Source organism: Bos javanicus, chromosome 22 (genome assembly GCF_032452875.1).
Source record: "Bos javanicus breed banteng chromosome 22, ARS-OSU_banteng_1.0, whole genome shotgun sequence".
Lineage (NCBI taxonomy): Eukaryota > Metazoa > Chordata > Mammalia > Artiodactyla > Bovidae > Bos > Bos javanicus.
Genome location: NC_083889.1, coordinates 53,935,982 through 53,950,191, shown reverse-complemented (window position 1 = coordinate 53,950,191; position 14,210 = coordinate 53,935,982). Strand labels below are relative to the sequence as shown.

Below are 14,210 nucleotides of genomic sequence, written 5' to 3'. Positions count from 1 at the left end.
AGGCCGGTTGAGAGTAGGGTAGGGTGGAGCGGGGAGATGGTCAGCTTTGCCTGTATGTATCATGTGCTGTGTCCTTTCCCTTGTCAAAATAAGCCTGTATTGTGCTCGTAACTCGGAGAAGGCAATGGCACCCCACTCCAGTACTCTTGCCTGGAAAATCCCATGGAGGGAGGAGCCTGGTAGGCTGCAGTCCATGGGGGTCGCTAAGAGTCAAACACGACTGAGCGACTTCACTTTCACTTTTCACTTTCATGCATTGGAGAAGGAAATGGCAACCCACTCCAGTGTTCTTGCCTGGAAAATCCCAGGGCTGGGGGAGCCTGGTGGGCTGCCATCTATGGGGTCGCCCAGAGTTGGACAAGACTGAAGCGACTTAGCAGCAGCAGTGCTCGTAACTTGAGAAGCATCAATTAAGGAAAAGAAGAGGAGCCTCTTCCGACTGACCTCAGGAGAGTGGATGCAAGGACTGAGGTAGTCATGTCATCTCTTGAGTTTTTCTTTTACCATGCCACACACTTGTGGGATCTTAGTTCCCTGACCAGGGATTGACCCCTTGGCAGGGTTCAGATAGGGTCGAGACCCTTGGCAGTGAGATTGCAGAGTCCTAACCACTGTGAAGTCCCTGGGAATCATGTCATCTGAGGATGAAAGTCCAGGGCATCCACTCTTCCCAGACTCCCGGGCTGGGAAGCGCAGCAGAGTATGTGGTGGACCAGCCCCTCCTGGAGCGGCAGCAAGCTGCAGAGCTGAGGTCCTGACAAGGGAACCGGTGATGCGACCTTGTGAGGTGCTGAAGGTCAAGCCGATGATAGCAGCCGCCACTTGCAGCCAGCCCTGCCATTTCCTGGGTGCCTGCACTGTGCCGGGTGTGCCACACACACCTTAGCATGTGATTCTCAACAGTTCAGGGGGCTGCTTTCAGTCACAGCTGATAGTTGAGACTCAGCAGAAGTGGTATGCCTCAGGGCCCACTGCCAGGAAATGGCAGGTTTGGGTTTAGGATCCTTCCCCCAAAACCACAGCCTCCTGAGCAGCAAGCCTTTGTTGACATTTCCCACTCACTAACCAAAGGTGTGGGGCTTCCCTGGTGGCTCAGTGATAAGGAATCTGCCTACTAATGCAGGGAACTCTGATTCGATCCATGGGTGGAGAAGGGAATGACAACCCACTCCAGTATTCTTGCCTGGGAAATGCTGTGGACAGAGGAGCCAGGAGGGCTACAGAGGGTTGCAGAGTTGAACACAACTTAGCAAGTAAACCACCACCATCAGCCAAAGGGGTTAGAGCGGCTCTGAATTTAGATGCATGGTCTTTGTTCTTGAGATGGAATTGTTCCATCAGAACAAAAACCTAGTTTTAAAATATTTAATAATCACAGAATGGAAGAATGACTTTAAGGCAAGTGGCATCTATCTGCTACTGGGAGAGCCATGCCTGTTGTCTTACTGCCACCTGCTAAGAGGGACAAGGAGAGGATTGATCTGGTGATTGGGATTTGAGTATGAATCCAGTTTGGGACACTTTGAATTGTAGGTGCTTATGGACCTGGAGCAGAGATGGCCATGGGTGATACTCATTTGCATCTCAGAAAGTTCTTGAATAAGACAGAAAAATGGAAGAAAACCCTAGGTACACAGTGAATTTTTAAAAAAAAATTTTTAATATAAATTTATTTATTTTAATTGGAGGCTAATTACTTTACAATATTGTATTGGTTTTGCCATACATCATCATGAATCTGCCACAGGTGTATACATGTTCCCCATCCTGAACCCCCCCTCCCACCTCCCTCCCCATACCATCCCTCTGGGTCATCCCAGTGCACCGGCCCCAAGCATCCTGTATCCTGCATCGAACCTGCACTGGCGATTCGTTTCATTTATGATATTATACATATTTCAATGCCATTCTCCCAAATCATCCCACCCTCTCCCTCTCCCACAGAGTCCAAAAGACTGTTCTATACATCTGTGTCTCTTTTGCTGTCTCGCACACAGAGTTATCGTTACCATCTTTCTAAATTCCATATATATGTGTTGTATACTGTATTGGTGTTTTTCTTTCTGGCTTACTTCACTCTGTATAATAGGCTCTAGTTTCATCCACCTCATTAGAACTGATTCAAACGTATTCTTGTTAATGGCTGAGTAATACTCCATTGTGTATATGTACCACAGCTTTCTTATCCATTCATCTGCTGATGGACATCTAGGTTGCTTCCATGTCCTGGCTATTATAGACAGTGCTGCGACTAAACAGACATTTCTCCAAAGAAGACATACAGATGGCTAACAAACACATGAAAAGATGCTCAACATCACTCATTATCAGAGAAATGCAAATCAAAACCACAATAAGGTACTATTTCATACCAGTCAGATCAGCTGCTATCCAAAAGTCTACAAGCAATAAATGCTGGAGAGGGTGTGGAGAAAAGGGAACCCTCTTACACTGCTAGTGGGAATGCAAACTAGTACAGCCACTATGGAGAACAGTGTGGAGATTCCTTAAAAAACTGGAAATAGAACTGCCTTATGACCCAGCAATCCCACTGCTGGGCATACACACTGAGGAAACCAGAATTGAAAGAGACACGTGTACCCCAATGTTCATCGCAGCACTGATTTTTTTTTAAAGGAGATAAAAAACACACATGGAAATAATATGATCTCAATTTTTAAAAATTAGATATAAATTTACCAAATAACAGTTATGTATGGTTATATGGTAGAATTAAGGGTGTTTATTTTCTTCTGAATATTTTTCTCTATGTATTAAGGTTTTTCACAGTGAATACACATTATTTCTATAATCAGGGGAAATTGTTACTTAGAAAATGAGGGCTTCACTGGTAACTCAGTGGTAAAGAATCCACCTGCCGATGCCGAAGACATGGTTCAGTCCCTGGGTTGGGAAGGTCCCACGTGCCGAGGAGAACTAAGCCCACGCAGCACACCTACTGAGTCTGTGCTCTGGAGCCGGGGAGCTGCGCCTACTGAAGCCCGCGCCCTAGAACCTGTGCTGCACAATAGGAGAGGCCATGCAACGAGGAGCCCAAGCGCTGCAACAAGGAGCAGCTCCTCCCCTGCCGCTCGCGCAACTAGAGGAAAGCCTGCGCAGCACCGGAGACCCAGCACAGCCATACATAAATAAATACAACTAAAGAAAATGAGGGCTGTTTCTTTAGTGGAAAATGTCCCATCAGGATATGAACAGAGTGTCCATCACTCTTCTGGGAGATGTGTGTGAACAGAAGCTCAGGTTCCTGCAGGATTGCAAACACATAAACCCAGCTTGTGGCAGGGGACAGACCAGGAGCTTGAGAGGAAGTAAGAAGGCCATCCATTAAGGGCTGTTTCTAGAAATACCAGAGCCTCCTCAGCCCATCCTCCCCTATAGGCAAGTTTGGAAATCTGGCTTTGGGACAAGTTGTGTCTGTGGTGGTGTGGCTGAAATTGGCATCAGAGAAGGATAGGGGACTGAGCGTTCAAAGCAGGTCTTCTGAGGCTGCCCCTTGATGCCACAGCTTGTGTCTCAAGCCATTGTTCCCGTTCACAGCACGGAAGGTAGCTTGAGAGAACTTGCTATTGAGGCTACCAGCTGGGCTGTGACCGGTCATCCATTTGCAGAAATGAACGTCTGTCCTGGCTTGAAGCGCCTGCTCCTAGTGTCACCTGGCGAGGCTGCTTCCTCTTTCTGGGCCCCAGTGGCCCAGGCTGTCAAATGAGGAAACGGAGATGGAGGGTGCATCTCAAGAGCTTCTTCAGGCTCTAAGGTCCGAGGATCCCCAGACCTTTCCAAAGATCTGAGGTTCTTTGGAAAATGGATATATCTTACAGGTAGTGATTCAGAGTGGCTTATTGTACACTTCAAAGGTGGCTAGTGTGATGGAGGGACTGAATTTTAAATTTTACTACATTTTAATTTAAGTTTATATAACTGTATGTGGCTACCTTATGGGACAGCAGAGCTCCTTAACTGGAAAATCTAACATAAGGTGAGCATTTGGAATGCCTGTATACATTTTTATATATACCTACTTTGAAATTGAAAGAAACTTTCTAATTTCAGAAAAACCGTTTGGGTTCTTTACAGACAATACAGACAAGAAGAAGAAAAAGAAAGTAAAAAATAGTCACGAAAACACCTACTCAGAGATAACTGCTACTGGCACCTTGGTGTATAACTTTCTAAATTCCCTTCTGTGCTCATGTCTTAGGTAGTCAGCTGGCTTTCAACAGCATAGCTTGAAATCATCCAGGAATGGATGAGACATGTTAGGAGAGAATGCCTGCTCACTGCCCAGCAGAAAATACTGAGAAAGACTTTAGCAATCTGCCCTGACTGATGTTTCTTTTCTGGGTGCTAGGTTATCAACCCTATGGGCTGGGATGCATTTGGATTGCCTGCCGAAAATGCCGCGATTGAGAGGAATCTACATCCAGAAAGCTGGACGCAGAGGTATGTGTTTACAGGCAAATTCAAGCACTTGTATACATTACCCTTAAACAACTTTTTTTTTTTTTTAAACCTGTGCATGAGAAATAGAAAGCAAAGGAAACAAAACACTGCAGTCTGCCAAGCAATAAAAAAGGATTGTCTACATTGGTATTTGCTTTTTCTCACACTGTATTCTTATCTAAGACACAACACAAAGTGTTTGGCTATTCATTCATGTGTTCATTTTGATGCTTTGTTATTTACAGTTATTCTTCCTTTGAATATTTGCATTTGGAAGGAAGAAGGAGGAAGAAAGGATGACATTTGTTAAACTTCTACAGTGTTCTTCATCTTCTTGACCATAGTTTGAGCCATAGCCAAATGCCACATTATAATTTTCTCTGCAAATTCTTTTAATTTTTTTGGCTTCATCATTCTGAAGCAAGAGGAACAAGGAAATATATGGCCACTTTACTCTAGGCATGGCTTTCTCCAAGGAGGACATAGTCTGAGTCCCCGCTGTGGCCTCAGGCTGCCATGTGCTCAGGCAATGCTCATCCGTCTTCCTCCTGATAAAGCCTTGAGGAACTTGTACTAGAACCCAGCACAGTGTTCTGGGCTCCTTTGATAAAGCCGTTCCTCACCCTACCCCTCAGAGGTGTGGAGGGCAGTTCAAGGCCTATCCCCATTGTCTTTCACCTTCCTTTGCTTTATCTTGCCCAAAAGAAGCATCTTCTGTACCATCCACTTCTCTTTTTTCTTCCTCATTCCTGGTTTCCACTTTTCCAATATGGCTAATTATGGAGTAATAGGAGTGATGAAAACAGGAGGAAATGATGATTCAAATAAAAAGGGTCAAATATGGTATAAATTTGATATCACCCAGGACAGTAATTGCCAAATTCTATGGGCCAAATTTGGCCCTGCCTAATGGGGCTTCCCTGGTGGCTCAGTGGGTGAAGAATCCGCCTGTAGTGCAGGTGACCCCGGTTCAATTCCTGGTTTGGGAAGATCCCCTGGGAAGGGAAAGGCTACACAGTCCAGTATTCTGGCCTGGAGAACTGCATGGGTTGTATAGTCCATGGGGTCGCAGAGTTGGACATGACTGAGTGACTTGTACAAAAGATTTTATAAATAAAGTTTTGTTAGAACTCAAGCCACACCTATTTGTTTATATATTGTTCATGTCTGTTTTCATGATACAGTGGCAGAATTGAGTAGTTGTGACAGATACCGTATGGCTGATATGGAGCTGGAAACATTTACCATCTGGCCCTTTACAGAAAAAGTTTGCCAGCTTCTCCACAAGAGTATAGCAGTAAAGAAGATGGCCCCTGAATCAGGCCACATAGGTACAAATCCTGCCTTTCTTTTTTCCTAGCCATTCACCTTGAGCAGATTACTTAATCTCTCTGCCCCTCAGCTTGCTGCTGCTGCTGCTGCTGCTAAGTCACTTCAGTCGTGTCCGACTCTGTGCGACCCCATAGACGGCAGCCCACCAGGCTCCCCCATCCCTGGGATTCTCCAGGCAAGAACACTGGAGTGGGTTGCCATTTCCTTCCCCTCAGCTTATTTATCTGTAAAGGAGGATAATGATTAAGCACTGTCTTAGTCAACTGCTATAACAAAGCAAAAACAACACCCAGTTGGGGATGTGACTGGTGATAGAAGCAAGGTCCGATGTGTAAAGAGCAATATTGCATAGGAACCTGGAATGTTAGGTCCTTGAATCAAGGCAAATTGAAAGTGCTCAAACAGGAGATGGCAAGAGTAAACGTCTACATTTTAGGAATCAGCGAACTAAAATGGACTGGCATAGGTGAATTTAACTCAGATGGCCATTATATCTACTACTGTGGGCAAGAATCCCTTTGAAGAAATGGAGTAACCATCATAGTCAACAAAAGAGTCCAAAATGCAGTACTTAGATGCAATCTCAAAAATGGCAGAATGATCTCTGTTCGTTTCCAAGGAAAACCATTCAATATCACAGTAATCCAAGTCTACGCCCCAACCAGTAATGCTGAAGAAGCTGAAGTTGAACGGTTCTATGAAGACCTACAAGACCTTTTAGAACTAACACCCAAAAAAGATGTCCTTTTCATTATAGGGAACTGGAATGCAAAAGTAGGAAGTCAAGAAACACCTGGAGTAACAGGCAAATTTGGCCTTGGAGTACAGAATGAAGCAGGGCAAAGGCTAATAGAGTTTTGCCAAGAGAACGCACTGGTCATAGCAAACACCCTCTTCCAACAACACAAGAGAAGACTCTACACATTGACATCACCAGATGGCCAACACCGAAATCAGATTGATTATATTCTTTGCAGCCAAAGATGGAGAAGCTCTATACAGTCAACAAAAACAAGACCAGGAGCTGACTGTGGCTCAGATCATGAACTCCTTATTGCCAAATTCAGACTTAAATTGAAGAAAGTAGGGAAAACCACTAGACCATTCAAGTATGACCTAAGTCAAATCCCTTATGATTATACAGTGGAAATGAGAAATAGATTTAAGGGACTAGATCTGATAGAGTGCCTGATGAACTATGGACTGAGGTTCGTGACATTGTACAGGAGACAGAAATCAAGACCATCCCCAAGAAAAAGAAATGCAAAAAAGCAAAATGGCTGTCTGAGCTGTGAAAAGAAGAGACATGAAAAGCAAAAGAGAAAAGGAAAGATATAAGCATCTGAATGCAGAGTTCCAAAGAATAGCAAGGAGAGATAAGAAAGCCTTCCTCAGTGATCAGTGCAAAGAAATAGAGGAAAATAATAGAATGGGAAAGACTAGAGGTCTCTTCAAGAAAATTAGAGATATCAAGTGAACATTTCATGCAAAGATGGGTTCAGTAAAGGACAGAAATGGTATGGACCTAACAGAAGCAAAAGATATTAAGAAGAGGTGGCAAGAATACACAGAACTGTACAAAAAAGATCTTCATGACCCAGATAATCACGATGGTGTGATCACTCACCTATAGTCAGAAATCCTGGAATGTGAAGTCAAGTGGGCCTTAGGAAACATCACTATGAACAAAGCTAGTGGAGATGATGGAATTCCAGTTGAGCTATTTCAAATCCTGAAAGATGATGCTGTGAAAGTGCTGCACTCAATATGCCAGCAAATTTGGAAAACTCAGCAGTGGCCATAGGACTGGAAAAGGTCAGTTTTCATTCCAATCCCAAAGAAAGGCAGTGCTAAAGAATGCTCAAACTACCGCACAATTGCACTCATCTCACACGCTAGTAAAGTAATGCTCAAAATTCTCCAAGCCAGGCTTCAGCAACATGTGAACCGTGACCTTCCAGATGTTCAAGCTGGTTTTAGAAAAAGCAGAGGAGCCAGAGATCAAATTGCCAACATCTGCTGGATCATAGAAAAAGCAAGAGAGTTCCAGAAAAACATCTATTCTGCTTTATTGACTATGCCAAAGCCTTTGACTATGTGGATCACAATAAACTGTGGAAAATTCTGAAAGAGACGGGAGTACCAGACCACCTGACCTGCCTCTTGAGAAATCTGTATGCAGGTCAGGAAGCAACAGTTAGAACTGGACATGGAACAACAGACTGGTTCCAAATAGGAAAAGGAGTATGTCAAGGCTGTATATTGTCACCCTGCTTATTTAACTATATGCAGAGTATATCCTGAGAAATGCTGGGCTGGAGGAAGCACAAGCTGGAATCAAGATTGCCGGGAGAAATATCAATAATCTCAGATATGCAGATGACACCACCCTTATGGCAGAAAGTGAAGAATTAAGGAAGCTCTTGATGAAAGTGAAAGAGGAGAGTGAAAAAAAATGGCTTAAAACTCAACATTCAGAAAACTAAGATCATGGCATCCAGTCCCATCACTTCATGGCAAATAGACGGGGAAACAGTGGAAACAGTGATAGACTTTTATTTTGGGGGGCTCCAAAATCACTGCAGATGGTGATTGCAACCATAAAATTAAAAGATGGTTGCTCCTTGGGAGCAAAGTTATGACCAACCTAGACAGCATATTGAACAGCAGAAACATTACTTTGCCAACAAAGGTCCATCTAGTCAAGGCTATGGTTTTTCCAGTAGTCATTTACGGATATGAGAGTTGGACTATAAAGAAAGCTGAGCACTGAAGAATTGATGCTTTTGAACTGTGATGTTGGAGAAGACTCTTGAGAGTCCCTTGGACTGCAAGGAGATCCAACCAGTCCATCCTAAAGAAAATCAGTCCTGAATATCCATCGGAAAGACTGATGTTGAAGCTGAAACTCCAATACTTTGGCCACCTGATGCATAGAACTGACTCATTAGAAAAGACCCTGATGCTGGGGAAGATTGAAGGCGGGAGGAGAAGGGGACGACAGAGGATGAGATCGTTGAATGGCATCACTGACTCAATGAACGTGAGTTTGAGTAAGCTCTAGGAGTTGGTGATGGACAGGGAGGCCTGGCGTGCTGCGATTCATGGGGTCGCAAAGAGTCGGTCACAACTGAGCTACTGAACTGAATTGATTGTTAGCTTATCAGGATCACCTAGGGAACTTCTTCATGGTTCTTCATATTTTCATATTTTCAGTCTGCTTGAACTCAAAGGGTACACAGTAGAAATGAATCAGTCCTACAAAAAAAAAGAGGACTTGAAGAATATCATATTTATAGAAGTTAGACAAAGAAAGACAAATATCAAGAGATCACTTATGTGTGGAATCTTAAAAAATGATACAAATGAACTTGTTTAAAAAAGAGACCTAGAAAACACATTTGTGGCTTAGTAGTGGTAGTGTTAGTCATTCAGTTGTGTCCTTCTCTCTGCGACCTTCTCTGGGACCCCATGGACTGTAGCCCTCCAGGCTCCTCTGTCTATGGGATTCTCCAGGCAAGAATACTGGAGTGGATTGCCATTCCCTTCTCCAGAGGATCTTCCCAACCCAGAGATAGAACCTAGGTCTCTTGCATTGTAGGCAGATTCTTTACCGTTTGAGCTACAGGGAATACCTTTATGGTGGAGGGCAAGGGGGAATAAATTAGGGGTTTAGGATTAACATATTTATTACTGTATATAAAATAGATAAGCATCAGGGACCTATTGTATAGCCCAGGGAACTATACTCAATGTCTTGTAATAACGTATTATGGAAAATAATCTGGAAAATATGTATGTATGACTGAATCACTTTCCTATATACCTAAAACTAATACAGTGTTGTAAATTATACTTCAATAAAAAAGGTTACAATGTTTTTAATTAAAAAAGAATATTTCCTATTTTCTTATTTCATGCTAAAATTGGTTTATATACTTCTCTCCTCTTTTCCAGTTTTTAGAGGTTCAGTTTTCAGGTTTTGATTGACAAAGGCCTGTGTGATTTCTCCTGGATTTCTGAAATTTTTATGTTAAGATTTTTTTTCAGGTGCTTTTAAATTTGTAAATGCTTGGCCTAAATTTGTGCAGGATCCAGGCATATGGATGTGCCAGAAGTGCAAAAATCGAAAGGGTTGCCTTTCTGAATGCCCAAGGAAAAGGCCAGTCCCCAGGAGCAAAGACTGTCACGGTTTTTAGTAGATTTTGCAAGCTTCCAAAGAATGGCTATCTTCTACTAAGCAGATATTTTTGTTGGTTCTTAGTGATTAACTTTTTTTCTTTTTGGCCAGAGCAAAACAACACTTAAAGCCCTTTGAAACATCTAGACTTTTCCAGTCTCCTTTTCACAATCTCAGAGTGTAATCTGCTTATGGCTTTTCCTGTTTCTAAAATCCAAACCCTCTTCCGTTTGTTTCACAGTAATATTAGACACATGAGGAAACAGCTTGATCAACTGGGCCTGTGTTTCAGCTGGGACAGGGTAAGTCACCTTTCTCCCAGAAGGTCTTTATTTTAACCGCAATCCTGAATGGACAGGGGACTGTGCTCATTTACTTTCTCTTCCTTCTCTTCTTGTCGAGAGGAGGGAAAGGAGGGTGGCAGAAAGCAGGCAGGGAGGATTAGCGCGCCACAGGTGAAGAAGCATCCCCAGTGGATAATTTGTCTGCAGACAAGTAATTTTCTCAGGGATTGAGCTAAGAGAGTTAACTTCTTATTTAACTTCCCAGTTGGCTGTGATTTATATGTGTGGAAAAAGCTCTGCACAAGGATTGCTCCTATTGTCAGCAATAGTTTAAAAAGACTATTGAAATCTATGTAAGTGATTAAATATCAACCCATGTGGTCCCTTTAGGTGATTAGGTGTAGGTCGATGGATCATTTATCTCTTTTGTCCCACTTGGAACTGAGGTTCATGATAAATAGCCTTTTGGTATAAAATGCTTTCAAACTGTGTGTTAAACCCCTGGAGAATTCCAGACCTGGGAGGAGTTCTGTGAAGACCACTCTGGTGTTAGGAACACCCAGGCTAAATGCGGCTGAACCCTTCAAAGCAGTGGCCAGTAATCAGCCTCCAATTAAAATTAATTAATTAATTTTAAAAAAAGATGTAAAAGAATGAAAAAAAAAAAGCAGTGGCCAAAGACTCCCAGTTAGACACTGATGCGTGGTCTGTTAGGTCAGGTGGACTCCTGCTCGTCCTCTCCATGAACCAGTGCTGTGATCGCTTTTAATGTCCCATTTACTTCACAATGCTTTTCATTGCTGGGTCTGTCAAATTCAAGTTCACATCCTTTTTACTCATGAGAAGCACCTGGGAAAAACTGAAGTATGATCGTCTTCTCCTCCCCCACAGATCGTCTTCTCCTCCCCCACGATTTTTTAAAGATTGCAGTTTGATGAGTACAGTGAAAAAGAGTGAAAATCAAACACATTTAAACAGTCCCTGCTTTTGTCTGTTTTTTTCAGCTTCTTTAGATGAGTTCATGGGCTGAATTAAGTTCTTATTGCAGCACTGATGCCATTTTTATCACTAACTTGCAAGGTCACCAGGGTTTTGTTTGGTGGAGGTGTGAAAAAGTCCTGGTGCCTGACTCAGGTTGTCCTGAGGAGCCAGTGGGGAAGTGCTGGTAGAGAATGAAATGTTTCTACTGTGGAGAGAATTGAGTAATGCCCTGAGCTCTCCAGAGATGTGTTGGTAGATTCCTTGAGGGCAGAGATGGGCTTGTTAACCCTCTAGGATGAGAACTAGGCTAGTCCTACACAGGAACAGCAACCACAAATGGTTCAAAAACTAATGGGTTGTTTTCCAGATTATCCTAGATTAGAAAACACAGAAAAGTATAAAGAAGAACATAAGTCAGTGTGATTAATTCAACATCATCGTATCGCTCCTCGTAGTCTTTTATTCTGGAATTATAAATATCTATGTAATTTACTTTTGCAAAATAGAATTCATAAATCATGTTTTTTATTTTGCTTTTTTTTTTTTTTAACCTGCTGTTCATGAACATTTTTCCAGTTTATTAAATAGTCTTTGGGAAAAGTGACTTTTTATAGCTATATAGTTTTCCATTGTATGAATATATCATAATTTATGTAACCTACCCCTTGTGTGTGTGCTCAGTCATGTCTGATCCCTTGCAACCCCCATAGACTATAGCCCTCCAGGCTCCTCTGTCCATGGGATTTCCCAGGCAAGAATATTCAAGTGAATTGCCATTTCCTACTCCAGAGTACCTTCCCGACCCAGGGATTGAACCTACGTCTCTTGCATTGGCAGGTGGATTATCATGCATTTAGATAGATTCTAATGTTTGTCTATTGTAAGTACAAATTCTCAATCCCTCTTGTAAAAATCTGAAGTCCAAAAAGCTCTAAAAGTGGAACGGTTTTTCATAATTCATTTGACTGCAAAACCTGACCTAAACTAATGTTTATCTCACTTAAAATGAATGTTTATGTATGTTTTACTCTAGGAATAGTACTGTGATTGATTACCAGGTGCTCTCCCAGACCTAGTTAGGTAAATATACTGTTGTCTCTTATACCCAGAAAGGTCTTAGTTTTGAAGCACAGTTTGACCACAAGCGTTTCAGATAAGGGATTTTGAGCCTGGAAGTGCAGAGTTGTAGATGAATGTCAGCACTGCTGCTATCGCTGTCTAATAGTTACTGAACAATCCCATGGGCCAGGCACCCATAATTCTCCCTTGAGATCTCTAGAAAGCTCTAAAACGTGGACATTTCTGCTGACGGCATTTTACTGCCGGTCACCCAAGCGGCGGGGCTGGGCACGTCCCCTGGCTGATTTATGACTGGTGTGTTCACCCCCTAACACTTGGAGCAGATTCCTTAGTGCACATGTTTTGTTTCCTTAGTATGAATCCTCAAAAATCCATGAACAAGTTTAAAGCTTATGGTACTTGAATTTAAAGATAGTTAAAGATATAATTTGCTTATGTTACTTTGCTGTTGCCAAATTATTCTCCATAAAGGTCATACATTTTTACCTTCCTGAGTTATTAGTTATTTTCATCTGTACTTCTTTTATTACTAGTGATAATGAGTTTTTTTCATGCTTTTAATGAATGTTTGAATTTGGGGGATGTGTGTAGGAATGATCTAACCATGTCTTTTGTCTGTACAGGTAGATGGCGTTTGTCCTTCTCTTAGTAATTTTCATTTTGTTACAAATATTTTCCCTCAATTTATCATTTGCCTCACATGCTTCCCAGGTGGTGCTAGTGGTAAAGAACCTCCTGGCGATGCTGGAGACTTAAGAGGCACGGGTTCAATCCCTGGGTCGGGAAGATGCCCTGGAGGAGGGCATGGGAACACACTGCAGGGTTCTTGCCTGGAGAATCCCGTGGGCAGAGGAGCCTGGCAGGCTGCAGTCCATGGGGTCGCGAAGAGTCGAACTAGACTGAGGCGACGTGGCACGCGTGGGATTATTGTTAGCACACAAATATTTTCTAGGAAAGACCTTTCAGACAGATAAATACATGTATATCCCAATTAATTTTTAATTTTTGCACTTAACTGGAATTGAGCTGAGGAATTCCTACTTTTTCTGAATAAGCAGTTGTTTCTTTTATTTTCAAACAGTCTTTTCCTCATTGATTTGAAAGGCTACCTTTGTTATAGTCATGATCTTTTACACTATTATTATACACTAGATTCTGTTTCTGTTCCTTTGATCCATTGATTACTATGTCAGTACTAAACTATTTTTAGTTACAGTTGCTTTATAATTGGCTTTACTGTCTGGTAACAGGTTTTTCCTTATGGTCTGATTTTGACAGTGCCATTCCTCATGTCTTGTGTCTTTGTTTCCGTGATGTATTCTGCCCATGTAAAAGCATTTTTATCCTTTAGTTGTTGAATTCTTTTGATGCACCACATATATATGCAGTTCATTTAAAAAATTAAAAGATGGACAAAGCGTATGAGAGAAACCATCTTTTGGCTAATCTAGAGTCTTTAACAGCCAAGTGTAAGCTATTTGTATTTATTTTTATAACTAGTATATCAATTCTTTATTCTTCTAAATGATACCTTTAAGTGTCTTTTTTTAAAAAAAGAATGTGTTTAGCAGTATCAACATAAAAAATAGAACAGTATGAATGTTTTTCCTTCCCATGTAAGGTAAGGAGATTAGCTGGTAGATACACTTTCCATTTTCTGAATCTGTTTTCCAGAGGCTTTTGGGGGTATATTCTGAGATTTGGGGCCTAATTTCTTCTTGTTGTAATTTTTCTTATCACGTATCACTTCTTAACATAGAAACGTAGATCTTTGCTTTTCGTTTTAAAATAATATCCATAACAATTACTGAAACGGAATGATCCTTGGCTAGCTTCAGTGCTCATCAGTAGACCTTACAGAGCATGATTGCCCATTTGCAAAATCTGGATCT

At 42.0% G+C, this 14,210-nt stretch overlaps 1 protein-coding gene across 3 annotated transcripts in view; it reads left to right on the top strand.

Annotated features, from left to right (window-relative positions):
• The window catches only part of LARS2 (leucyl-tRNA synthetase 2, mitochondrial), a 146,213-nt gene that overhangs the window by 23,979 nt on the left and 108,024 nt on the right, over positions 1 to 14,210 (top strand). For all 3 annotated transcript variants that reach the window (XM_061397048.1, XM_061397047.1, XM_061397050.1), the window contains exons 4-5: positions 4,370 to 4,461; positions 10,215 to 10,275. In XM_061397048.1, coding sequence (XP_061253032.1) covers positions 4,370 to 4,461; positions 10,215 to 10,275 — 153 coding nt within the window. The remainder of the gene's footprint in view (positions 1 to 4,369; positions 4,462 to 10,214; positions 10,276 to 14,210) is intronic.